At 42.5% G+C, this 27,874-nt stretch overlaps 2 protein-coding genes and 1 non-coding gene across 5 annotated transcripts in view; 2 read left to right on the top strand and 1 right to left on the bottom strand.

The window, feature by feature from the left end:
* Positions 1 to 1,851: 1,851 nt before the first annotated feature.
* Positions 1,852 to 16,554, bottom strand: TXNDC9 (thioredoxin domain containing 9). Of its 2 annotated transcripts, none has more exons than XM_066264853.1 (5): positions 16,361 to 16,554; positions 13,778 to 13,988; positions 9,755 to 9,873; positions 7,352 to 7,606; positions 1,852 to 2,285 (listed from the first exon to the last, which is right to left on the bottom strand). In XM_066264853.1, exons 2-5 carry the CDS (start codon positions 13,964 to 13,966, stop codon positions 2,168 to 2,170), a joined length of 681 nt encoding a protein of 226 aa, XP_066120950.1. In that variant the 5' UTR covers positions 13,967 to 13,988; positions 16,361 to 16,554; the 3' UTR covers positions 1,852 to 2,167. The 2 variants fall into 2 exon arrangements, with proteins under 2 accessions (XP_066120950.1, XP_066120948.1); XM_066264851.1 differs by having other exon boundaries at positions 16,343 to 16,551.
* Positions 6,062 to 6,166, top strand: LOC136332699 (U6 spliceosomal RNA). Its single transcript, XR_010730861.1, has one exon. It is a non-coding gene; the product is annotated as a U6 spliceosomal RNA (small nuclear RNA).
* A 730-nt stretch (positions 16,555 to 17,284) lies between the features above and the next one.
* EIF5B (eukaryotic translation initiation factor 5B) overlaps positions 17,285 to 27,874 on the top strand; it is a 72,387-nt gene continuing 61,797 nt past the window's right edge. The window contains exon 1 of one of the 2 annotated variants that reach the window (XM_066267856.1): positions 17,285 to 17,607. In XM_066267856.1, coding sequence (XP_066123953.1) covers positions 17,573 to 17,607 — 35 coding nt within the window. In that variant the 5' untranslated portion in view covers positions 17,285 to 17,572. The remainder of the gene's footprint in view (positions 17,608 to 27,874) is intronic. The other variant, XM_066267855.1, reaches the window with a different exon arrangement.

The raw sequence follows: 27,874 nt of genomic DNA, 5'->3' as shown, positions 1-27,874 counted from the left end.
TTTAACCCAAGGGCTCTCTTAGCTGCCATTTTGTTATAACTTCTCACCTTTTGCTTGTTGCTATCATGGAGCTACCAGTCTCCTCTTACACCTCCCCTACTCCCACCTTCCTTTGTCTACAGCAGAATCCTTAAACATCTCTTTCCCTCTGCTTTAAATAAAGTCATCCCATTAAGGAATGCACCCTGATAAAAGCTGTTTTTATATCCTGCTTCTCTCACTGAGCAACACCTATGCTACTTGCCCCCTAGCTGGGGGTGGTAAGAACAGCTTGCTTTTCTAGGCATGACACTGGCAGTCTGACACAAATAGAGCAGTGAGTGTAGCCCCTGCCCTCTGCTTGCTTCTTGCATGGAACCTCTATCTTAACCAGTATGGCCTGGCTTATGAGTAAATCAATTGTTAATTTCAATGAGGTTGTGAGTAAAATGGGACATTAGTGGTTGGGAAACAGTATTCTTGATCGGCCATTCCTCAGGTGAACCTGTGTCACATGTGGGCACTGTGTAGGAGAAATGTGAGCAGTCTGTTCCTCCCAGGCAGAAATCGGAGCCTGAGACGGGGAGCTAAGAGGATGAAGGGTGTGGGGCCCTGGCTCAAATACATACCACAGTCTACTTTTTTTTTTTTGTATTTTTCTGAAGCTGGAAACGGGGAGAGACAGTCAAACAGACTCCTGCATGCGCCCGACTGGGATCCACCCGGCACGCCCACCATGGGGCGACGCTCTGCCCACCAGGGGGCGATGCCCTGCCCCTCCAGGGTGTTGCTCTGCTGCCACCAGAGCCACTCCAGCACCTGGGGCAGAGGCCAAGGAGCCATCCCCAATGCCCAGGCCATCTTTGCTCCAATGGAGCCTTGGCTGCGGGAGGGGAAGAGAGAGACAGAGAGGAAGGAGGCGGGGGATGGAGAAGCAAATGGGCGCTTCTCCTATGTGCCCTGGCCAGGAATCGAACCCGGGTTCCCCGCACGCCAGGCCGATGCTCTACTGCTGAGCCAACCGGCCAGGGCCTTTTTTTTTTTTTTTTTTTTTTTGGACAGAGACAGAGTCAGAGAGAGGGACAGATAGGGACAGACAGACAGGAAGGAAAGGAGATGAGAAGCATCAGTTCTTTGTTTTAGCACCTTAGTTGTTCATTGATTGCTCTCTCATGTGCCTTGACCAGGGGGCTACAGAAGACTGAGTGAACCCTTGCTCAAGCCAGCGACCTTGGGCTCAAGCCAGAGACCTTGGGCTTCAAGCTAGTGACCATGGGGTCACGTCTATGATTCCACACTCAACCCAGCAACCCCATGCTCAAGCTGGTGAGCCTATGCTCAAGCCGTATGAGCCCGTGCTCAAGCTGGCAACCTTGGGGTTTCGAACCTGGGTCCTCTGCATACCAGTCCAACGCTCTATCCACTGCACCACCGCCTGGTTAGGCACTACACTCTACTCTTACCAAGATTTAATATTTTCTTGAATAAATGTTTTTGTTTGCTTTACGCTCTTAGGACAATTTCAGAGAGTTTAATTTAAAAAAATATTACAAGTTATGGTTGTTTCAATGAGTCTGTTGATCTCATGCTGCCATTCTAAAAGTGCTTCTTGGTATTTTAAATACATGCCTTAAAATACAAGCAATTAGGACCCGTTAAATAAGGCAACATGCTCACAACCTGAAAAGGCTTTCTTCTCTCATCAGTGATTCAATGTTAATATGCAGCACACAGAATAAATAAGCAGTTCTTTAATAGTTACGTAAATATATTTAGAAGTGAAGAGTGTTTATAATTCATTTACAACTGCAGGCTAACAGCAGTAAATGTTACTTGATTTATTGAATAAAGTAAATAATGTGTGAGAATTAGTCCTGAAATAGTTTAACTTTTATTTCCAATCTAGTGGATTAAAAACACAACTGTGAATAGTATAAAGATGTAAATGTCATATTGTGATTAAATCAATTGCATAAATAGAGAACCCAGATCCTACCTGGATGATTTAAGAACTCAGCAGTTTTCTTCAACTTAAAACATTACAAACTCCACACAGAAAACATTAAAGATGTCTTTCAATATTATGCAAATGTATAAAACTAGAATATGACCATTAGATGACCAATGTATAAAATCAACAGAACTGAATTCTAAAGTAAGCAGAAATAAAAAGAATGAAAATTGCCCTCTAATCATCATCAGAGTCCGAATCATATTTCTTTCCTCGAATAGTTTTCTTTTCCAGCTTTGTGAAGTTTGTTCCAAATTTACTTTGGCTCTGAAACGGTGGCTCCATTAAATTTCCGCTAAAAATAAAGCAAATTGAAAAGCATTTATTCTTTATGACTTAGTACAGTTGGTATACTAAACTTTTCTCACCGTATGGAATAGAGTAAAATTTTCCTTAAAATGTTGGTGTCAAGGAAGAGGTATATTATTTACACTGATGGTTAACAGTGGTAAACCTTACTTTGTTACTACTAAATGTTTTAGATCAATGTTTTATTTTCTCTTTTATCATTATGTAGTGATTAACATTTCACAGGATGCGAAAAGAATTTCTGATTGAAAAGCAAAGGAAGAAATCAAAGGTTATCTTCTAATCTGTTTGGATATGCTAAACCTGAATTTGATTTTTTTCACTGTACAAATAACACAGAAAAATGGTGCTGTATTTTCGATAGCCTGTTTGTTATGACTGCTTTGATCTTGTTTAACATCTTTTTTTAAAAATTGATTTTAGAGTGAGAAGAAGAGAGAAAGAGAAGGGAAACATTGATTTGTTGTTCCACTCATTCACTCATTTACTCATTGGTTGATTCTTGAATGTGCTCTGACCAGGGATAGAACCCAAAATCCTGGTCTATTGGGATAATACTGTAACCAAATGAGCTACCCAGCCAGGGCCTGTTTAACATCTTTTAATGTTTAGATTTCTACAGCTATCATCAACTCATGAAATTTGTTATTGTTAACTGGAATTGGTATGAAATTCTTTTCAATGATGCTTGAGGAAAAAAATGAAATATGACAATTTCTTTTAAAAATATCTGGGGCCCCTGGCCGGTTGGCTCAGCGGTAGAGCGTCGGCCTAGCGTGCGGAGGACCCGGGTTCGATTCCTGGCCAGGGCACACAGGAGAAGCGCCCATTTGCTTCTCCACCCCTCCGCCGCGCTTTCCTCTCTGTCTCTCTCTTCCCCTCCCGCAGCCAAGGCTCCATTGGAGCAAAGATGGCCCGGGCGCTGGGGATGGCTCTGTGGCCTCTGCCTCAGGCGCTAGAGTGGCTCTGGTCGCAATATGGCGACGCCCAGGATGGGCAGAGCATCGCCCCCTGGTGGGCAGAGCGTCGCCCCTGGTGGGCGTGCCGGGTGGATCCCGGTCGGGCGCATGCGGGAGTCTGTCTGACTGTCTCTCCCTGTTTCCAGCTTCAGAAAAATGAAAAAAAGAAAAAAAAAAAAAAAAAAAATATCTGGGGCCCTAGCTGGTTGGCTCAGTGGTACAGCATCAACCCAGCGTGTGGACGTCCTGGGTTTGATTCCCGGTCAGGGCACACAGGAGAAGTGACCATCTGCTTCTCTACCCCTCCCCTTCTCTCTCTTTATTCTTCTCCTGCAGCCATGGCTCAACTGGCTTGAGCAAATTGGCCTTGGGCACTGAGGATGGGTCCATGGCCTCACCTCAGGAGCTAAAAAACAAATGGCTCCAGTTGCAACAGAGTAATGGCCCAAATAGGCACAGCATCGCCCCCTAGTGGGCTTGCAGGGTGAATCCTGGTTGAAGTGCATGTGGGAGTCTGTCTCTCTGCCTCCCTTCCTCTCACTAAAACAAAAACAAAAACAAAAAACCTGGGAATATGCCTAGTACAGGGGTCGGGAAACTTTTTGGCTGAGAGAGCCATGAACTCCACATATTTTAAAATGTAATTCGGTGAGAGCCACACAACAACCCGTGTACGTTACGTATTATCCAATAAAAATTTGGTGTTGTCCTGGAGGACAGCTGTGATTGGCTCCAGCCACCTGCAACCATGAACATGAGCGGTAGGAAATGAATGGATTGTAATACATGAGAATGTTTTATATTTTTAATGTTATTATTATTTTTTATTAAAAATGTGTCTGCGAGCCAGATGCAGCCATCAAAAGAGCCACATCTGGCTCGCAAGCCATAGGTTCCCAACCCCTGGCCTAGCACCTTGATCTTGGTTCTGAAGTATCATTTGCAACTGAAAGGAACCATGTCTCCTTGAAGAAAGCCAAGTCTAGGGAGAGTATGACATGAATGCCCCTAAAATACCTTACTTGTACCAGAAAATGCTCAAACAATTATGGGGACATCACTAAATGATACAGAAGCCAGTATGAAAGGGGCTCTCCTTGTCCAAAGTTAGGGCACTTTGAACTTCAAAGTAAATAATAGCAGCAAGAGAATATAACCCACTGAATGAAATAATCTACAACTCATTCTGATATAAATAAAAAAATTAATGTGAGATATGGCAAAGTTCTTCTTTAAATGACTATTTGGTCTGGTGGACAACTGGTTAACCAGTTCTCAGTTATCCCCACCAGCAATGATATACAGTCATATGCCTCTGGATATGGGGCACTATGAAGAATACATCACTTCCATAATGTACCTGTGGAAAATATTTGAATCTAAACTTGAAATATTAGACAAATCCAAGGTGGCAGGCACTCTGTAAGATAACTAGCTTGTACTCTTCAAAACGTCCAAGTATTGAAAAACAAAAGAAGGGTAACAGGTTGTTACAGGTTAATGGAAACTAAGAACATATTAACTATATGCAATGTATTTTTTTATATAGAGGGTATTACTGAGACAATGGTAGAATTTGAATAAGGTCTGTATATTACATAAACTTCCTGTTTTAATAATTGAACTGTGGTTATATAAGAAAATGTCCTTATTAGGAAATATTAAAATATTTAAGAGTTAAGGTACAATACATCTACAATTTCAACTCAAATGGTTCTGAAAAAAATTTTTTTTTTTGCATTTTTCTGAAGCTGGAAACAGGGAGAGACAGTCAGACAGACTCCCGCATGCGCCCGACCGGGATCCACCCGGCACGCCCACCATGGGGCGATGCTCTGCCCATCCTGGGGGTTGCCATGTTCCGACCAGAGCCACTCTAGGGCTTGGGGCAGAGGCCACAGAGCCATCCCCAGCGCCCGGGCCATCTTTGCTCCAATGGAGCCTTGGCTGAGGGAGGGGAAGAGAGAGACAGAGAGGAAAGTGCGGCGGAGGGGTGGAGAAGCAAATGGGCGCTTCTCCTGTGTGCCCTGGCCGGGAATCGAACCTGGGTCCTCCGCACGCTAGGCCGACGCTCTACCGCTGAGCCAACCAGCCAGGGCTGAAAAAAAAATTAAGATAAAGCAAATATAAAATGTTTAAGGCTCTGGTGGGTTTGCTCAATGGTAGAGCATTAACCCAGCGTGTGGAAGTCCCAGGTTCGATTCCCAGTCAGGGCACACAGGAGAGGCAACCATCTGCTTCTCTCCCCTTCCCCCTTCTCTCTCTTTCTCTTCCACAGCCATGGCGTGATTGTTCGAGCACATCAGCCCTGAGCACTGAGGATGGTTCTGTTGAGCCTCCTCCTCAGGCGCTAAAATAGCTCAGTTGTAAGTGTCCCCAGATGGGGGGTGCTGGGTGGATACTGGTCGGGGTGCATGTGGGAGTCTACCTCACCTCCTCTCACTTAAAAAAATGTTCAAAATTAAGGAATATGGTGAAGGTATCTGAGCACTATTTGTATTATTTCCAACTTATTTAAATTTCGAAGTCATTTCAGAATAAAAATTTTATTGAATACATATTAATACTTTATTTCATATTAAGAAAATAAAACCTAAAACTCCAAAATCAACTTCAACAAAGTTGAAATCATTTAGATGTGTAGCAGAGATGTAGAGAAAAAGGGGTAAAGAAGTAAAAAGGTGAAGGTGACAGAACTTTCTATTTGGAAAGGCATTAACTATGACTGTGAAATGACTACAGTTTTACCAATTATTCTTGCAAATCAAGAACAGGCACAAACGAAAGAAACAGGTACAAAGATGTTCATTTTGGCTGCACATATACTAAAACTGAAACGATACAGAGAAGGTTAACATGGACCCTGTGCAAGGATGACACGCAAATTCTTGAGGTGTTCTATAGTAAAAAAAGAAAAAGAACAGGTACAAAGGACAAGATGATATGTTCTAATTTGTAGAATTAGATATATGTATTATTTGGAGAAATGACAAAGAGATGAATGAAGAATGAAGCTGGATTTTAGATGGTTTTCAAATTGATAGTATTCCCCATACTAAGTTATTTAAGCTAAGCATAGAAATGAGATTCTAGCCCTGGCCCCATAGCTAGGCCAGGGCTAAGAATACACCTAGGATGTGGGTTTAGTCCCCAATCAGGGCACATACAACGATCAACCAATGAATGAATAGATAAGTGGAATAACAAAATCAGCGTTTCTCTTTCTCTTCTTTCCTCTCCCTCTTAAAAAAAGAAATCGAAATAGCAAAAAAAGAAAAAGAAATGAGATAATATGTTTTATCAGATTCTACAAATGAGACAAAAATATACATTAAAAATCTAATGTTTGAAAGTAAATCATGGCCTTGGCTGGTTGGCTCAGTGGTAGAGTGTCAGCCTGGTGTGCAGAAGTCCCGGGTTCGATTACCGGCCAGGGCACACAGGAGAGGCGCCCATCTGCTTCTCCACCCCTCCCCCTCTCCTTCCTCTCTGTCTCTCTCTTCCCCTCCCGCAGCCAAGGCTCCATTGGAGCAAAAGATGGCCTGGGCGCTGGGGATGGCTCCTTGGCCTCTGCTCCAGGCACTAGAGTGGCTCTGGTCACGACAGAGCGATGCCCTGGATGGGCAGAGCGTCGCCCCCTGGTGGGTGTGCCGGGTGGATCCCGGTCGGGCACATGCGGGAGTCTGTCTGACTGCCTCCCTGTTTCCAGCTTCAGGAAAAAAAAAGAAAAAAAAGAAAGTAAGTCATTATTAATTTGAGTAATCTGGTTTAAATCAGGGATGAGTCAATTCTGGGGTATCATTTTGAGTTTCCAGGTTATACAGAATTAGATTCAACAGGCTCTGTTAGAATGAAAATTCTTATAGCTAGGTGTACCCCAAGACTCAATTTTATCCATAACTCTGATTTTTGCTGTGAGAGCATGCTAACAATGTACACTTTAAGAAATATTGCTTTTCCTTTGTGAATTTTTTTTACATTTCAGCTAAGAGATCTTAGTTCCATAGAATAAATGTTAACATAAAAAAACATTTTGTAAAAATATCACAGAAAATGTGAATTAAAGTAAGTCTCCTGTTTTGTTAAAAGTTACCTGTAATTAAGAATATCAGAACAACCAAGCCTCCATTCTAAGGTTTCCGTGGTGAAGTCATCTGTATTTCCCAGGTCAGTAAATCCAACGATGTAATCTTGTGTTTTTCCATCTTTTACCAGTGCTAGTGTGGGGATGACTTTGATTCTCAGTCTCTCACAGAGGAAAGGTGCTTTTTCCACATTCAGCTTCAAAAATTTGGTCTCCAGATGTCTCTTGGACAATACCACCAAATGTCTGTCTAGTATTTTACACCTGTAAATATCAAAGATAGAGTATTAAAAGCTAAAATAACATTTCCTTTCAAAAATAAGTATCACTAAGGTACAGCTGAGTCACATTAATTCTGGAGCCAACTGGTGCTTGTGTCCAATGACCTCATTTCCACTTCAGAGGCTATCTGCCTGGTCATGAAGGGCAGAAAACAATCTCATATCCTGGAAAGTCAGATATGCTCTAATAACATTCATAAAAAAAAAAAATTACATATATGCCTTAAATTGTGTTTCATGAAGTTGTCATGTTCATTAAGAAAAACTGTCCTTTCTCTTATACGTGCTTCCTAGTATCTCACCCCAGGAGCTTGAAGGTGACAAATTGGAACTTGACAGAAATCAAAAGAGATTTCTCAAAATTAGAAATGTACATATGGTGTCATATTTGGAAGTCATTAAGAAAGACTGGTTGGTGTGACTGAGATGGAACTCTTCTGGCTGTGCAACACTGTCAGCGTGAAGCATGCTAAGTAGGGTTAAAGGTTGTAAATATGGTCATAATGGTTTTAAAAAATGAAAAATACAGCCTGACCAGGCAGTGGTGCAGTGGATAGAGCGTCGGACTGGGATGAGGAGGACCCAGGTTCGAGACCCCAAGGTCGCCAGCTTGAGCGCGGGCTCATCTGGTTTGAGCAAAGCTCACCAGCTTGAGCCCAAGGTTGTTGGCTCGAGCAAGGGGTTACTCGGTCTGCTGAAGGCCTGTGGTCAAGGCACATATGAGAAAGCAATCAATGAACAACTAAGGTGTCGCAATGAAAAACTGATGATTGATGCTTCTCATCTCTCTCCATTCCTGTCTGTCTGTCCCTATCTACCCCTCTCTCTGACTCTCTCTTTCTCTATAAAAAAAAAAAAGAAAATTACCACAGGTAACTTTCAGTAAGCCATCATCTTCGGAAGAGGAAAATGGAAGTGACATTTTCTTTAAGTAGAATGTATTCATTAAACTGGTCCATCCTCCAGTGTTTCTGAGACTACTGTGATGATCTTGTGATGATCTTTTTTTTTTTTTTAAAGATTCTATTTATTTTCTATTTATTGAGTTGAGAGAGCGAGAGAGAGAGAGAAGGCGACCAGGGGAGCGAGAAGCATCAAGTTATAGTAGTTACTTCTCATATGTGCCTTGACCAGGCAAGCCCAGGGCCTCAAACCAGCGACCTCAGCATTTCAGTACGACGCTTTATCCACTGCGCCACGACAGGTCAGGCGACTGTGATAATCTTTATGAGCAGTAGCTCTTAACTGTTGTTTATCACATCCAACTTTTAAATACACAGATGAATCAAAATTCCCTGGGAAACATGCAGGTGATGCTCATGTCCAATAAAGCTGAGCACCACTGCTCTGGATGCCTAAAACAGTAGAGGCTTCAGAGTCATTTTACTAGGCTTTTGGGGGCACTCCTTGGTTGTGGTTTTCCCTGAATTAGGTTTGGGCCCCAGGAGTTTTTTATAAATTAAGTGTCTTATCACTTTCCCTCTCAGTGTATCTTTTCATATATCACCCTGAAATGCAGCAATGAGATTTTAGAGAAAATGGTAGGAGAATAAATTACTCAACAGTATGTTACTGGTTCTTAGATTAATCTCTAAAATAACAATGGCTTAACTTCAATGTACAGACTTCTAGTACAAAGAAGCAACTTAGGAAGTAGTTCCTTTTCTTTTTTCTTATTCTTTTTTTTTTTGAAGTTGGAAACAGGGACGCAGTCAGACAGACTCCCGCATGTGCCTGACCAGGATCCACCCAGCACGCCCACCAGGGGGCGATGCTCTGCCCATCTGGGGCATTGCTCTGTTGCAACCAGAGCCATTCTAGAGCCTGAGGCAGAGGCCAAGGAGCCATCCTCAGCGCCTGGGCCAACTTTGCTCCAATGGAGCCTTGGCTGTGGGAGGGGAAGAGAGAGACAGAGAGGAAGGAGAGGGGGAGGGGTGGAGAAGCAGATGGGCGCCTCTCCTGTGTGCCCTGGCCAGGAATCGAACCCAGGACTCCTGCACGCCAGGCCGACGCTCTACCACCGAGCCAACCGGCCAGGGCACCTTTTATTTTTCTTAATTTCTCTGTCAGTATATGTCTATTAAAAGATCTCTCCATGTTTAAAACAAGTCACTGAAGAAAACAGAGTTACCTGAATGTGGAGTCTCTGTAGAAATGGCAAACCACTTTTTTACTCTCCTTGACTTCCTGGAAAAAGTCTCTCTCACTAGGGATTTCTCTGTATTCCCCATGTCCTTTTAAAAGCCATTCCTGGTTTGAAGAAAAGGAAAATATTACACATTTAAAATATCTCTTTCAGTACCAGTTTGTGTCGAAATCACCACAATACAGGGTGGGGCAAAGGCAGGTTTACAATTGTAAATACAGGAAGGTTTATTTTTGTATTTATTAATTATGGCATTTTTCCATATGAAGAATTCTAAACCTACTTTTGCTCCACCCTGTATTTTGCAATGAAGTTGCTTTTACCTTGCAGAGAAATAAATTCCTTCCAGTGATTTACTTTCCTATGTTTGTATTATCAATGCAGGAACAGTACATGGGCAGTGACTACCTCCACAGCATGGCTCATATTTAAGGCAATTATCTGTCTTGGTAATTTAAAATATATTTTCTTAGAACTTTGAAAATAAAATTTTAGACTTGAGACTTAGACTGTAAATCCATTTAATTTCTCTGCACTCAAACTACTAAAATCAGAAGAATTTGATTCAAATTATTAAAAAGATTTCATAAATAATTCTCATGAGATAAAGCCAGTCTTTGGGGACAAGCAGGGAGAGGGGGATTACTGCAGCTCTGAAGATCTGGGGTCCTGATTACTCTTTTTTTTAAAATTATTTTTTGTTTGTTTTTTAGAGAGAAAAGGGAAAGGAGAGAAAGGGAAGCGAGGGAAAGAAACATGAATTTGTTGTTCCATTTATAGATTCACTGGTTGATTCTTATATGTGCCTTGGCCAGAGATCAAATCCACACCTTGGTGTATCGGAACAATGCTCTGACCAACTGAACTACCCACCCAGCAGCATGGGCCCTGCTTACTCTTGATGACCACCCCAGAGAGGCAGGAACCTCTTCCATACTGTCTACCAATGATAGTGTTCTAGAAGAAAGTTGTCTGCTCACACAGCTTCCAGAAACAATCAAGACCTCACAAGTCATGTAATCCAACTTTCCAAACCAATACATCAACCCTTATCAATCACACCTGACAAAGACTTTTCAGCCTCTTAAAACCTTTCCTGTGGCAGGAAGTTTCTCACAACTGAAGCCTGTATCCTTTTTCAGGCAGCTAGTTTTTATAAAAAGGGGCAATGGGTTTGCAAGTAGAAAGCATGGGCTTGAATAATTGTTCTAGTACTTATTAGGCTATGAATTCTAATAAGCTTCCTGAGTCCCAGTTTTCTCATCTGTAACGTGGAGATCATGAAGCATTTATTTCATTTAGTTGTGAAAATAAGACAATCAACATGAACATAAGTAAACAGTATCTGACATGTGCTTAAGAAGCATTTGTATATGCATTCTTTAATTTTTAGAAAAGTCTTCTCACACTTTTTTTTCTTTTTTTGTCTTCTGACACTTTGACTTGTGGAGCCCAGCTTGTAGCTAAGATTAGAGAGAAAAGTTCTAATCTTTCTTTCCACATGTTAGCCCTCCATATAAGGTGTCTTGTCTGCGTCCTCCCTTTCCCATACTGTAATTTCCACTTCCTTTTGACGGTTTCTCGTATGAAACAATATCTACACTTCTTATTCCTCTGCTTGTCCTTTGAACACAGTCTAATTCCTCCATGTTCTTTTAACATGTAGCCAGGATCTGAATGCAGCCTTCCAGAAGGTCCAACCTGCCATCTTTTCTCCCCTGCACTTAAGCTAACACAACACAGATGCAGTAATAGTTCTGGTATCCATTTCACATGGGCTCACACTGAGCTGACACTCACAGAAGGCCCAGATATCTTCTTATGTGACATTTCTTTGGTAAAGCTCCTATAAATAGTTTAAACTCTCAAATATAATTTCTTAATGATGTGAAATTTCATGATTCCTTTCTTCACTTGCCAATGTCATGTGCACTTAAAAGCCAGTATTTTTGTTTTTTTAAAAAGCTACTACTTCTCTTCATTATTTATTCTCATATGTTTAAATAATGGGCTGAAGGCCTGAACCTGTGCCAGTTTCTTCGAGGGAGGCAAGTCCACTCCACACCTCCAATGCCTGGCACCTGTCCTGAGACACTCAACGAACCCTGCACTCAGCAGTTTATGCTGAATGGGATCAGGCAGGATGGTACACATGACAGTGCAGCCTGAGCCTACCTGACACCTGGCAGATGGATAGCGCCTGGTTCTCACTTAGTGGTTATCACCCAAGCCTCTGGTGGGCTCCTCTTTTTTTTTCTCCAATTTTTATTTATTGATTTTAGTGAGAGAGGAAGGGAGAGAAGGAGAGAGAGACAGAGACAGGAACATCAATCTGTTCTTATATGTGCCCTGACCAGGGATCAAACTTGCAACCTTTGTGCTTTGGAAAAAGCTCTAGCCAACTGAGCTCTCTGGCCAGGGTGAGCTCCTCCTATTTCTTACCCTGTCCTTCTGTCCCTAGCTCAACCCTACATCTCTGGCTACCCTAACAGTAAGCAGGATGTCTGACTGACTGAGGAATATTAATTAACAGAGGTCTATTAAGCGCTTATGTCACTGTATATGGTGGTTTCCCCAATGCCTTCGTGAATCAGAAAATCAAAATTACTACACAATCTATACTACTTTTTCAAGAGAATAGCTATAAAAATCATTAAGGCCCATGCCTACTTCCTCAAACATTTTCATGAAAGAGATTAAAATGCAATGAAAGCTTAAAAAAAGATCTTCTGAGTTACTCCGTCTCAAGTTCATTTTATTTTGTTTTTTGAGAATTTTTATGAGTTTATTTGAGCCAAACTGACAACAGCTAGGAAGCAAGATTTCAAATGTTCCAGAGAATGAGTTTGTAATTTCTTGTATGCATTTGGAATTAAGGAGGGAATGTAAAGAAGACGGGATACAGGATAATTAACAAGATTATGTGCTTTCTTGGGGGTGGGTATGTTAGCCTTCCAGGGGGTCTGAAAAGGGGGATTACTCTGATATTTCAAAGGTGTATTAATCTAGATGCACAAAAACAAATTCATTTTCAATTATTTGTATATTAACTTAAAAAAATCCTAAAGGCTGCCTGCTTCAATTGTTTTTTAATTATAAATACTCAAACTATGGTTTTTAACTGCTGATGTCACTGAAGACATCAATTTATGTTCCCCTCTGCAAATCAGGTACGTATAGATTTCTAAAAAAATATCCTTGTTATGACTTTTCTTTTCTTTCTTTAGTTAAACATTAGGAATTGGTAGTGTGCCTAAAATAATTCTTTCTCATTTGCTTTGAGCATGGCTAACCTATGGTAGGCTTCACCACCACCTGAGAGAAACTGTCTCCCGCTATGCAGGTGCTCTTCCTAATCCACTTCAACCACACAAATCTGAGCTCAGAAAATGATCCTGGACATGCATTTCTTTTATTTGCCTGTAGATTAATATATTAACAGGCTAATTTTGAATGTGTCTTTAAAACTAATTTTCCAACCAAATATTTAATAGTGATAGGTACTTTCACTATTAGTGATGTCAAAAAAACCTTAGCCCTGGCCGGTTGGCTCAGTGGTAGAGTGTCGGCCTGGTGTGTAGAAGTCCTGGGTTTGAGTCCCGGCCAGGGGACACAGGAGAAGCGCCCATTTGCTTCTCCCCCCCTCCCCGCCTTTCCTCTCTGTCTCTCTCTTCCCCTCCCGCAGCCGAGGCTCCATTGGAGCAAAGATGGCCCGGGCGCTGGGGATGGCTCCTTAGCCTCTGCCCCAGGCGCTAGAGTGGGTCTGGTCGGGGCAGAGCGACGCCCCGGAGGGGCAGAGCATCGGCCCCTGGTGGGCGCACCGGGTGGATCCCGGTCGGGCGCATGCGGGAGTATGTCTGACTGTCTCTCTCAGTTTCTAGCTTCAGAAAAATACAAAAAAAAAAACACCTTAAAAATGAGGACTGCATTGTACTGCTACATATGCATATTTAAGTTGTGAGGCGCATACTGTTAAAGCAATTTCAGAAAGCAGGGCAGAGAGGTTACTTGTTTCTCCTGTTGAGCTTTCCTTAGTGCCTGAAGTCTCTTTTCCTTGAGGTGTTCCAATTCCTCCTCGCCCATCTGATCCAGTTTCTGAATCTCAGCATCCAAATGTTCCTCCACTAGTTTGGTAGTCTGAAGCAACTGGTTCTCCAGAACTTTTGAAAACATGTCTACAGATGCATTAGCTTCCATTCTTTACAGTTTAGCCTTGAGACTGGGGAGAAAGGTTACAAAGTTAGGAAAACAAATGCACACAATAAGTACAATTTTCTCTCTCGTTTTCAAAAATTCTAGCTAATGTGTAACATGTAGTCCACAAAGTGTTCTGCTGACAACGAAGCACTTCATGTTAGACTTCAGAATTTTTATTTAAGTGTTTTAAAATTTAACTTTCAATAAGTTGTAGTCACAGCCCTTAAAAACTATTTAAAGCAAAGTTTAGAGGTCCTTCTGATTTAGTTTGTGTTGTACTATATGAAAGCAAAGGTAAGTCTTTAAGACCACCACCAGACCAGAGAAAAATGAGTATTTGGGAGTTACAGTAGCTGGAGTCATACCTACTGATATATCTTGACAATTAGGGTTCTTCACCAAAGAAAAAGGGGAGTGATACAGAAATGCCCGAACCATGTAATGTTGAACTGTTGTGAGGTTCTTTCCACACATACACACACACTTAACTTTGCTTCAACAGAGCAGAATTGAACAAAAGACATTTTTCATGGTGTTTGCCTAAATAATTTTCATTTCTTTAACTCCTGAGGAAGCCCATTACAATGTAAGTAAAGAATGGTGCCTGGTGTTTCCTAAGCTTTAGTTTCCATTCCTAACAAAATCTATGAGGCCACAAATTGACATTGGTATTTATTTACTAACACTCAGTGTTCTTAAATTAACTTTGATATAGAACAATATAACACTCTAAACATTATGAATATTGATTTTTCCATCATTTCTCTATGTAAGATAGGAGTTTATAAACATATTCTAATTCAGGTCAGGAAAGAAGTTCTCAATTACATATTTTTAAAGAAATGAGTATTTTCCACCAGCAACAACCAGATGGCAATTTTTATGTGTACTCCTGGGTTATTACTACAGAAATATGATTTGTATATATTTCTGTAATTGTCTATCAAAGCAGGAGGCTGTTGCATTCTGCTAATTATGATACACTTGCAAATACTAACAGAGCACTATTAAAAATCTTGAATAAACTGTGAACTCATCCACTAACTCTGACACCTAGCTTGGCCACACCTCTATGCCTGATGAACTAAAGAGAAATTGCTTTTCTACAAACTTCATGATTTTTTTTTTCAAAGGAAATGCCATTGAAATGCATCTATATTTCTAGATCTAGCAATGTCTGGGGCACAGCAGGTCTCAAAAATATCTGTAAATCTAAACCAGTGGTAGTCAATCTGGTCCCTACTGCCCACTAGTGGGCGTTCCAGCTTTCATGGTGGGCGGTAGCGGAGCAACCAAAGTATAAAAAAAAAAGATAGATATAACTATTGTAAGTTGCTTTATAAAGATTTATTCTGCCAAACTTAGCAAAAATCTGACATAGAGTACTTGGTAAGTAATTATTATATGCTTTAACTTGCTGTAACTCTGCTTTATAAATTTTATAAAATAAAGTTACTTCCCTACTTTATAAATCACCATTACTGTGGAACCGGTGGGCGGTTAGAAAATTCTACTACTAATAGATACAAAAATGGGCAGTAGGTATAAAAAAGTTGACTACCCCTGATCTAAACGAACAAATTGTCAGTTCCTCATAACTGCTATAAAAACTTCAAGGCATTGTATTTCTAACATAGTAAAAGAATTTCATACTTCCTATCTCCCAAGAAAAATGTCAGTATGATTTTGACCTTCACTAGGGGCTAGATGAGGCAGAAAATAAGATATGAAACCCTTACTCGCATTTCAGACACAGTTCTGACCAAGGGCATGGCTTTGAAAAATCAATATTCTTAATAGAATATTACATTGTTCTAGATCAAAGTTATGTATCCCTGCAGTTTTATATTTTATAGTATGAGCTTGGAATTTAACGCTGGTTTAATTTGGAGCAGAAGCGACTAACAAGAGCTGCTTGGGGGGAAGGTGGTCACGGATGGTCAACGCATTCCAAAAGGGGAAAAGCGGTGGTTTATCGATCCTGGTAACTTTTCATTCTTCAAACCACAAGCCTCTTCTTATGCTTCCATTTTTCAGTCCTACTGGAACGGTGACAAAGGACTTGTCCTCAAATCACCTAACCCTTTTCTTGATCTTCCTACGTGCACCTAAGAGCTCTGCTCTTTAATTGCGAACATTACCTTCCCAAGGTATCTTCCCAATAGTATCGTGTCACTTCCCGAGCCTCCGGGGACAGATGAGGGCAGAGTTCCGGTGGCCCCGACTTCAACGCCTCACGGAGCGCATGCTCCAAAGCCACTAAGGTAGCACAGGCACAGCACCTGGGCCGCGCCCCCCCCCCCCCCCCCTTGTCGTTGAGCTGCGCTGTGTCCATTTTAACTGGGACCCGTCTTTTTCACACTCTCTCTGCCTCACCTGAGCTCTCGGCGATACCTGAGAAGGGATGGACCGGTGGCTCCACAAGAACAGTCCACTCTGGCTTCAGCCTCGCAGCAGCTGTTAGTGTCTAACAATCCGCCGTCACTTCCGCCTCCAAATTGACACTTCACAGCCTGCGACACCCGAGGAAGGGAGGGTGGAGGAAGGCGTGCGTGCAGCTAGAGCTTGTACGCGTGCGCTTCCTCGACAGAGGCCGCGAACCCGAATTTTCCGGTTCGGGGTTTAAACGGCCCAGAGGGCTCGGGAGCAAAGTATGCTGGGAGTTGTAGTTTCTTAGTGCTCAGCCGTCTGACTTTCTTAGGCTGCCTCGGAAACCTCAGTACATCAACTGTTATTTCGGAAATCAGCTACGGCTCTTGCTCAGGAGTGACACTCCCAACTTCGTTTCTATACTGTTGAACATTTTTTTTTTTAAGTTGAAATTTAACACACAGCATGATTAGCTTCTATGTAGTTAGAACCTGTAACATCACCGTCCAGATCCAGCTATAGTGCCATTGTCGGCTCCCTCGTGATCTCCCTAACATAAATTTTTAGACCTTGCTCTTGTAAACATTAAAACCTATGTTGGGGATCTAATAGGTGCGTCCTTGCATTACTTTTATTTTTAGTGACTGTACGTACTTTCTAATTCATGGACGTTACGGAGAAGCCGAATTTCGTCCCGGATTTAGCTCTCTTTGGAACAACCAGAGCGCTTATCTATGGTTCACTGCAGTTCTTAAACTTCGGGCAGCTGAGACTACAAAACCCAGCCCAATGTCTAATTCTAACCGAGCTCCAATCCACCAAGTCTGCGTTCCCCAGGAGGGAGTGGCCGACGTGGGAACTAGCTTCATTGTCCGCCCTTAGGTTCTAGAACCTAGAAACCGCGCGGGTGTCGGTGCACGGCGGCCGTTTGGGGGAAGGGGGCGCTTGGGCTCCTGCCTGGTGGGCGGGTGAAGTGGAGACGCTCTACCCAAAGGGTAGCTCTCGATGAGCCGCGCCCTGCGTCCCCACGCTGAGGCGGCAGGACGATGCGCTTGCGCACTGAGAGCTCACACCATATGTGCCCTGGCCCAGTCCGCGCGTTTGTGGAGAGCCGGGTGCGAGAGGCGGCCGTGCGGAGGGAACGGAGCCGAGCGGAGACCTAAGTCGACCGCGGGACAGTGGATCTGTGAGAGACGGAAATAGAAGGGTTGGGGCCACGAGCGCCGCTGTCACGCGATGGGAAAGAAGCAGAAAAACAAGAGCGAAGACAGGTAAGCCAGTGGCTGGGTCTCCTCGGCGCGGCTGGCGCAGCTCAGGGTCGCGCAGGTCCCGCCGGCGCGGAGTGGACCAGGTTCGAGGCCGGCCTTGCAGGGCACCGAACCTGGGTCCTGAGTGGGCGCCGCGGGCCCGAGACACCCCAGTCCCGGGCAGGCGCGGAGGGCCTCGGCGGCGGGCTGGTTCTCCCAGCCGAGACTCAGCCTCTGTGCTACCTGCCCGGCCAGGAGAAGACCGGCTCTCCTGCCTGAGAAGCGGGTTTGGGCTCCCGGCGTGGTCCGGGAGAAGTAGGGTTGTTTTTGCGGCGATACTGTGTGCGACGCTTAGAGTTTTCTTTACGCCTCTGTGCCTGTGAATACTTGGAGAGCGGAGGGACTTCGAATCACCTCCACTTACAACCAGGTCTTTCCATTTGGAGCCTCTCAGGTACGTTGGAGGTGTGTAGCAGTTAACTCTCTCTTAATTTCATCTAATTTGAATACAGTTCTCAAATATTTAACAGCTGGTCGTCCAGACTCCATGCTTTTCTCTTTCCTTCTTCCGGCCAGTCTTGGCGATCTCTTTGCTCTCTAGCACCTTCCCTAAGAAAGGAGGAGGCGACGAAACAAACCAATCAGGGTCGCTCCTTTCTCATCACTTAAAAGGCTTTTGCGGGGAGGGAGTGTGAGGGTGTATGTAAGTTTACATACCCCGAAATTTTGGTAACTTTTCTGTGTCACATTCGATGGAGTCTTCAATGAAAGAGTTTACTTCCTGGGATGGAACAACATCTGTTACTTGTCATCTTTGTCTACCACTCACCAAGCCTAGTTCCAATACTGGGGGGGGGGGGGGGGGGGAGTGTGTGTGAGGAAGGTAAGTAAAAACAAACAACTGTGATGTTTATCATTCTGACTCCAAACGGATAGATGGTCTTGAAGCTAAAATAAGATTGCTAATTATAAATTGGAATCCTAGATTGTTTCCTCACCTGGCACTCATCTAGCTGATGAGTAATATTAGAATTGAAAGATACCAAGGTAAGTCTTGTCTTTCAGTGACAGGTTCACTGTAGGAAGTTAATTGGTTTGAAGAATAGAACTTAATTGTTAAACCAGGTAAATTAAAAATATAAAAAGTAGAATTCTGGGTAATTTATTGGGACAAAAATTTCTCTACCTTTGACAGGATGTTTTGATGTATAGGATACTTTTTTCCCTTCAACTGCAAACAAAAAAATAGATGAGTATAAGCTTCAGGTACCAGTTAGGAGCTTCAACCATTGTTATCACATGACCAGTCTTGTTTCATGCACTTGTTAGGTATTTTAAAGCAAATCTCAGAATCCTTTCATGTGTATCTGAAAGATAACACTTGAGGGAAAAAGCCAGAGAAACAACATAAAACACAATTACAGTGCCACTAACAAGCCTAAGGAGTATTAACAATGATTTCTTAAATATTATCAAGTATCCAGTCAATTTTCTGATTTTCCTGATTCTCTTATTTAAACCACATTTTTAAACAGTTGGTTTGTTTGGTTCAGGATTACAGAAGTTTTGTTCTTCAGGTTAAAAAGTACATTTAATGTGTTATTTTCATGTATGTGTTGTTATTTTCTTAAGTTTTTACTTAAAAGACTCATAATGGAAAAAACTATTCAGAGGGGAGATCTATTGTCTTTATTTTTAGAGGAAAGAGTGTCTCTTAGTGATTTATAAAGATTTTCACGGGTGGTGTAAAGTTTAAATTGCAAACATTGATGCCTGTTGAAAGATTGGTTTGGAAGGGTAGAAGGAATGCAATTTTTTTTTAATCCAGGCTCAGACTAATCTGTAGTCTTTAGTTTTGGGCTCATCTGAGTGGGAAGTGGTGGCAATATAGTTGAAAAAGCTTTCTCATGTTATATATTTATCATATACACTGCTGACAAAAATTAGGGGATATTTTGTCGCTTCATATTCATTTTGAAATATTCCCTAATTTTTGTGAGCAGTATATATACAGTGTGTCTGTAAAGTCATGGTGCACTTTGACCGGTCACAGGAAAGCAACAAAAGACAATAGAAATGTGAAATCTGCACCAAATAAAAGGAAACCCTGTTTCTGTAGGATGATGTGGCAGCATGTGCGCATGCGCAGATGTAACACCGTGTATACAGCGGAGCAGCCCACGGCCATGCCAGTCGAGATATGGACGGTACAGAGGAAAGTTCAGTGTGTTCTGTGGCTTGCTAAATTCGAATCTGTGACCAAAGTGTAACGTGAATATTGGTGCGTTTATAACGAAGTGCCACCACATAGGAATAACATTACTTGATGGGATGAGCAGTTGAAGGAAACCGGCAGTTTGATGGAGAAACCCCGTTCTGGTAGGCCATCAGTCAGTGACGAGTCTGTAGAGGTTATACCGGATAGCTACCTAAGGAGCCCTAAAAAAATCTGTGCATGAGCCCACAACGAACTGCACTGAATAGGTATGAAACTGGGAGAATTTTCCTTTTATTTGGTGCAGATTTCACATTTCTATCGTCTTTTGTTGCTTTCCTGTGACTGGTCAAAAGTGCATCATGACTTTACGGACACACTATTTATTTTAATGCTTCATGGACTCTTTGCTTGAGTGCTGTTTAAATTGTATGTAACAAATCCTAGGCTGGTCCCATTTGACCAGAACCTCTGGGCCTTTTTAGGTTGGCCTCCTACATAAGATACTTTGTATTGGGGGAGGGAAGTTTCACTGCCTTTTTAGTTTGCTTTGACCTTTTGTATATTTAAATAGTACAGGCATAACTCCTCTTATTGTACTTCCCAGATACTGCCTGGGCTGTTTTGTTTATTAAAAAATTGAAGGCAAGCTCTTCCAGCAAAAAGATGACGACTACCTTTTTAAAAAAAATTTTTTTATTCAGTGTTAGGGGAGGCAGAGACAGACTCCCACATGCACTTGGCCAGGATCCACCCTGCAAGCCTACTAGGGGGTGATGCTCTGCCAATCTGGGGCGTAGCTCTGTTGCTCAGCAACCAAGCTCTTCTCAGCGCCTGAGGCAGAGGCCATAGAGCCATCCTCAGTGCCCAGGGTCAACTCACTCCAATCTAGCCATGGCTGCAGGAGGGGGAGAGAGAGAGAGAGAGAAAGAGAGGTGAGAAGGGGAGGGGTGTAGAAACAGATGGGTGCTTCTCCTGCGTGCCCTGTTGGGGAATCGAATGTGGGACATCCACATGCTGGGCTGATGCTCTACCACTGAGCTAACCTGCCAGGGCAGATCTTACATTTTAATGTAGTGAATAAGCACATGCACAGATATACAGAGGCAGTAAGAGTTTAGGTTAAGTATGGAAGTACCACCCTTGAGATTCCTAATTTGCCTCCTAAAGTTACTGTGTTTTTTAAATCTCTTTTGAATTAAAAAAAATTTTTTTTGAGCCTGACCAGGCGGTGGCGCAGTAGATAGAGCGTCGGACTGGGATGCGGAAGGATCCAGGTTTGAGACCCCAAGCTCTGCCAGCTTGAGCGCGGGCTCATCTGGTTTGAGCAAAAAGCTCACTGGCTTGGACTCAAGGTCGCTGGCTCCAGCAAGGGGTTACTCGTTCTGCTGAAGGCCCACGGTCAAGGCACATATGAGAAAGCAATCAATGAACAACTAAGAAGTCGCAATGCGCAACGAGAAACTGATGATTGATGCTTCTCATCTCTCTCCATTCCTTTCTGTCTGTCCCTGTCTATCTCTGCCTCTGTAAAAAAAAAAAAAATTTTTTTTTTGAGAAAGGGAGAATGAGACTTCTTGGAAGGGAGAGAAGGTGAGAAGCATCAACTTGTAGTTGTTTTCACTTTAGTTGTTGTACATTGATTACTTCTTGTACATGCCTTGACCTGGTCTGAGCCAGTGTCCCCTTGTTCAAGCCAGCAACATTTGTGCTCAAGCTGGCAAGCTTTGGGATTGTATGGACGATTCCCCAGCTCAAGACAGTGACCCCGCGCTGACGAGCCTGCGTCAGAGCTGGTGACCCCAGCGTACTGGTTCAGCTATCCCCTGCCCACTACCAGTCAGGCAAATTCCTTCCTTCCTTTCTCTTTCTCCTTTCCCTCCCTCCTCTTGCTCCCCTCCTTCTTCTCCTCCCTCCCCCTCCTTCCTTCTTTCCCTTTCTCTCTTCTCCCCTTCCTCCCTCCCTCTCTCCCTCCCTCCCGTCCATCCATCTGTCCAGTCAAAGGTAGGGAGGCAGAGAGACAGACTCCTGCATGTACCCGACCCAGATCCACCCAGCAAGCCCCATATAGGGCAGTGCCCTGCCCATCTGGGGCAACAGCTCCATTGCTCAGCAACCGAGCTATTTTTAGCTCCTCTCTCCAAAAATCAATAAATAAAATCTAAAGAGAACCATTTTATTTATTGACTTTTAGAGAGGGGGAGAGAGAGAGAGAAAGTGGGGGGAGAGGTGGGTAGCGTAAACTTGTAGTAGTTGCTTTTCATATGTGCCTTGACTGGGCAACCCTGGGATTTCAAACTAGCAGCCTCAGCATTCCAGGTTGATGCTTTATACACTTCACCACCATGCTTGGCCTTTTTGATATACAACTCCAGGAAGACCTTGGTGGACTGCTTGTCTGACCTATCCTAGGGCATACCGTAGCTTAGGAGGTCCTGTGCATTGGGTTTGGCCCCAGCATGAACTTGGCATGACCCAGCTGACTTTGGCTCCAGAGCAGGCCAATATCTGTAACGGTCTGGATCTCCATCACAACGTTCATCACCATCATGCCTTTGACCAGCAGGCTGACCAGAAAGCCACAGCTCAAAGGGTGTGGCCATCAGCAGGCACCACTGCAGTCCCTGTGTGAAGAGCACATCCTTGTGAAGGCACCTGCTTGGATGCAGGGGTGGGGAGGCAGGCTCACAGTAGATCTAGTCCAGCACGCCCAGCTTCCCACCAGCTGGATGTCCTCCTCCATGGTGGTCCAGGGCTGGAAGGACAGCTTGGTACCCTTGACGTGCAGGAAGGACTCCCAACCCTAGTGCTAGTAGAGCAGCGTCTTGCAGCCGCCCCACAGGCCCTTGCAGGCCTTCAAGATGGTATTGCTGGTCAGGTCACCCAGCAGCACCAGCTCCTGGGAATTCAGTGCCAGGTTCGAGTGGCCCTGGTCATACATCTGCAGGATCCAGGTGATCATGGGCTTGGTGGGTTCTGTTTAGAGTGCTGTGAGATGGCCAGGAGCTCGGTGTACATGTAGTGATGGTCCCTCCAACCCATCTGGGTAGGTGCTAGTGCACTTGAACGTGGTCATGGCAGCCTTGACAGGGAACAGCAGGAAGCTAAAGAGGTGCTGCTACCGGAGCAGGAGGGATGACTGGGCCCTTCAACTTCTGGAGAAACCACCAAGAGAGATGGTGGGGCCCTGACTCCTGGAGGAACCACCAAGGTGGGGTGGTTCCTCAGCTTGAAGAGACACCAAACCCTGTTTCTTTAAGGAATTTGTCATCTGTTAATTTGCCATGCTTTTTTCTCATTTGGTTAAGTGCCTGTTCAGATGTGCCATTTAAAAAATTTTTTCATATCAGATTGTTAGAGTTCACTATATGTTATTGACAGATCATTTATCAGATACCTGTATATGTATTGCAGTTTTTTTTCTTACCCTGAGGCTTGCTTTATCATTTTAACAGTGTTTAGCAGTTTAAAATTAAACTTAAGAATATAGTAGGTTAACATGCAGTTGTAGGAAATACACTGCTCACAAAAATTAGGGGATCAGGGAGCGTGCAGATACTCCAGTACCTTCAGCCTTTTGTATAGTGCATTTCCACCAATGAAATAAAAGTTGGTTTTGTATCTCATTTGCATAATCAAACAACTTTCTTTGACTTGTGTTTACTTTTCTGATGTTCTGTTTAATAAAAAAAATCAAATGCTTCTTTTTTTATCACTTCATATTCATTTTGAAATATCCTCTAATTTTTGTGAGCAGTATATAGTACAGAGCGATGCCTATACATTACTCAGTTTCCCCCAGTGGTAACATCTTGCAAAACTATGCACTATCATAACATGAATATCGATAATAATACAGTTCACTGATCTTACACAATTCCCGGTTTCACTGTACTGGTGTATGCATGGGTGTGTTTGTGCTTAGTGCTACACAGTAGCTACATGTAGATTTGTATATTCACTACTGTAGCAAAATACAGAACGTCACTGCAAGGATTCCTCATGTCGCCCATTTATAACCACTCTTCTTCCTGTGCATCTTTCCTCCCCTGCTTGTCCTTTACCCCTGGTACCCATGAATCTGGTCTAGGTTTCTCAATTTTTTTTCTTTATGTAACCTTTGGGGATTGACTTCTTTCCACCCAGTCTAATTCTCTTGAGATCCACCCAAGTTATTGTATTTATCAATAATTCATTCCATTTTATTGCTGAAAAGTAGTACATGGAATGGGATAAACCTCTGTTTAATTAACTGTTGACCCATTAAAGACCATGTGGGTTGTTTCCAGTATATGGCTGTTACAATTGAGTCCACTACAAACATGTCTACAAGTTTATGTGAGATAACATTTTCATTATTCAGAGATAAATGCACAAGAATGTGATTGCTGGGGCAAATGGTAAGTATGTGTTACTTTTACAAGAAAATGATAAAGACTATTTTCTAGACCAGCAATTCATGAGGGATCCAGATTCTCTACATCCTTACCAACTTTGGTTATTATCACTGTTTTCGGGGAGGAGGTGTTCTGGTTGGTGTGTAGTGATACCCCATTGTGATTTTAAGTTGCATTTCCCAAATGGTTAATTATGTGAAACATCCTTTATTTGCTATATGTAAATGCTCTTCAGTGCAATGTCTTTTCATGCCTTTTGTCCATTTTCTAAGAATTGTTTGGATTTTTTTCTGTTGAGTTTTGAGAGAGCTTTATTCTACATAATAGTACTGTTTTTGGATATGTGATTTGCAAATATTTTCTACCTGTCACTTGTTTTTTTCATCCCCTTCATATGGTCTTTCCACAGAAAAGTTTAAGTTTGATGAGGTCCAGTTTTTTCAGTTGTACTTCTAATTTCAAGTCTTAAAAACTCTTTACTTAGTGCTAGATCCCTAAGATTTTCTTTATTTTTTTTTTTTTTAAAGATTTATACTTATATTTTATGTTTTTCATTTAGGTCTGTCATGTATCTTCAGTTCATTTTTGTATAAGAAGTGAGGTTGAAATAAATTTTTTGTATATAAGAGTGTCCATCTACTTTAGCATCATTTTTTTTTTTGTTGTTGTTGTTTTTTTTGTATTTTTCCAAAGTCGGAAACTGGGAGGCAGTCAGACTCCCGCATGCGCCTGACTGGGATCCACCTAGCATGCCCACCAGGGGGCAATGCTCTGCCCATCTGGGGCGTTGCTCTGCTGCAACCAGAGCCATTGTAGCGCCTGAGGCAGAGGCTAAGGAGCCATCCTCAGTGCCTAGGCCAACTTTGCTCCAATGGAACCTTGGCTACGGGAGGGGAAGAGAGAGACAGAGAAGAAGGAGAGGGGGGGAGGGGGGGAGAAGCAAATGGGTACTTCTCCTATGTGCCCTGGCCGGGAATTGAACCCGAGACTCCTGCACGCCAGGCTGATGCTCTACTACTGAGCCAACCGGCCAGGGCCTCAGTATCATTTGTTGAAAGGCTGCCTTAACTTCTTGACTTCTTCTGCACCTTTGTCAAAAATCAGTTGTCATACTCCTATGGGAGCTATTTTAGGGTTCTCTCTTCTGTTCTATTGATATTTGCATCTGTCCCTCAGCCAGTACCGTATAGTTTTGGTTATTGGAGTTATGTATTTAGTTTTGTAATCTAGTAAAGTGATTTCTCCTGTTTTATTCTTTTTCTTTTTAATTGTCTTAGCTATTCTAGTTCTTTTGGCTTTCCGTATAAATTTTAGAATCGTCTTGTCTCTATTGGCTATGTCACGAAAATCTTGCTGGGATTTTGATAGGCATTGCCATAAACTTGAATGTTATTTTAGGGGGAATTGATGTTTTTACTATGTTGAATTTTCTAGGCCCTGGCTAGTTGGCTCAGTGGATGGCATGTTGTCCTGGCATGTGGACGTCCTGGGTTTGATCCCTGATCAGAGCACACATGAGAGATGACCATCTGCTTCTCTTCCCTTCCCTCTTCCCTTGTGCCTTTCCTCCCCTTTTGCAGCCAGTGGCTCAGTTTGTCTGAGCATTGGCCTCAGGCGCTGAGGATAGCTTGGTTGATTTGAGCATAGGCTCCAGATGGCGGTTGCTGGCTGGATCCTGGTTTGGGCTCCTGCAGAGTCTGTCTATCTGTTCCCTGCTCACTTAAGAAAAACAAACAAAAAAACAATCCTCTAGTTCATGAACATGGTATATCTCTCCCTTTTATTTAGGTTGTTTTGGATTTATTTCATCAGCATTTTGTAATTTTCAGCATAAAAGTCTTACATATGTTTTGTTAGATATACTAAAATATTTTAATTTCTTTGGAGTGGTTATAAATGATGTGTTGGATTTTTATATGCTCAGGATTTTTTTTGTTTTTTTTGACCAAGAGAGAGAGTCAGAGAGAGGGGCAGCTAGGGACAGACACGAAGAGAGAGAGATGAGAAGTATCAGTTCTTCTTTGCGGCACCTTAGTTGTTCATTGAATGCCTTTTCATACATATGTGCCTTGACTGGGTGGCTACAGCAGAGCGAGTGACCCCTTGCTCAAGCCAGCAGCCTTGAGCTCAAGCTGACCACCTTGGGGTTTCAAACCTGTGTCCTCTGTATTCCAGTTGGACACTCTATCCACTGTGCCACCACCTGGTCAGACTTCCCTCAGGTTTTTAAAATTAATTTTTATACGTTTTGAATACCAGAAATATTGTTAATTAAGTATAGTGTCTTCATGTATCTTATACCCAGTTTTTCTTATTAATATCTTATATTAGTATAGTACATTTATTACAGCTAAGCAATATTGATATTATTAACTTGATCGCATACATTATATAGATTGCCTTAGTTTTTACCTACTGTCCTATTTGTCACATTTAGTAGCGTTCTCTTCTTGACTCTTCATGTCTGTGATAATTTCTCCAATTTATATCATTGATTGATTGATTTTGGCTACCTGAGGTACTATTTGTCCTGCTTCTACACTATAAAGTTACTCTTTTTTTCCTTTTTCCATACTGTACTTTTTGGAAGGAAATCACTGTGCATAGTCTAGAATTGGGAAATTATGACCTGCCTCCTTGAGGGTGGAGAGTTTGTAAAATTTATTAAGAGTACTTCTGCGTGGGATATTTGTCTCATTGCCATTTAGTTATTTGATCATTTATATTAAAATGGACTTGGGAATTTATACTTTGGTTTACAATTTAATATGTCAATTTCTTGCTCTAATTAATGAACAGATTAATTTGCTCTGACTATTGAGAGCTCTTTTAGATGGCTCCCACGTTCTTTTTGTTATACACTTGTCAATATGTGTGGAGGCGAGGTGGGGTTAATTACTTCCTTACTTTCTGGCATTATAAGATGCTCCGCATTTATCTAGTATAAGTCCTGCTCCAAGCCTAAAATCTGACATTTTGCATTCTCACCAGGAATTGTTATTGTTAGTTATTGTTAGTTGCCTTGATTTTATCTTTTTCTTTTATTATTATTATTATTATTTTGTATTTTTCAAAAGTGAGAAGCAGGGAGGCAGAGAGACAGACTCCTGCATGCACCCGACTGGAATCTACCCGGCATGCCCACTAGGGGGCGATGCTCTGCCCATCTTGAGCATTGCTCCATTGCAACTGGAGCCATTCTAGTGCCTGAGGCAGAGGCCATGGAGCTGTCCTCAGCGCCCGGGCCAACTTTGCTCCAATGGAACCTTGGCTGCAGGAGAAGAGAGATAACGAGAAAGGAGAGGAGGGAGAGTGGAGAAGCAGATGGGCGCTTCTCCTGTGTGCCTGACCAGGAATCAAACCTGGGACTTCTACAGACCAGGCTGACGCTCTACCACTGAGCCAACCGGCCAGGGCCTTGGGTTTGTTTTTGACCTGTCTGTTCTCTATTCTTTAACTAATACTCCACTGTCTTGATATTAGCTTTATAGTAAGTCTTGAAATAGAGTAATGAGTTCTTTAATTTTGTTACTCATATTGTGTTGACTATTTCAAGTCTTTTGCTTTTCCATGTAAACTGTAGAATCAGTTTATTGATAGCTACAAAATGTTGCTGTGGTTTTGGTTGGGACTGCATTGATTCTGTATATCAAGGTGGAAGGAATGCCATCTTAACAAT

Source organism: Saccopteryx bilineata, chromosome 3 (genome assembly GCF_036850765.1).
Source record: "Saccopteryx bilineata isolate mSacBil1 chromosome 3, mSacBil1_pri_phased_curated, whole genome shotgun sequence".
Classification (NCBI taxonomy): Eukaryota; Metazoa; Chordata; class Mammalia; order Chiroptera; family Emballonuridae; genus Saccopteryx; species Saccopteryx bilineata.
The sequence above is the reverse complement of the archived record's forward strand: the minus strand, read 5'-3'. Positions and strand labels throughout refer to the sequence as shown.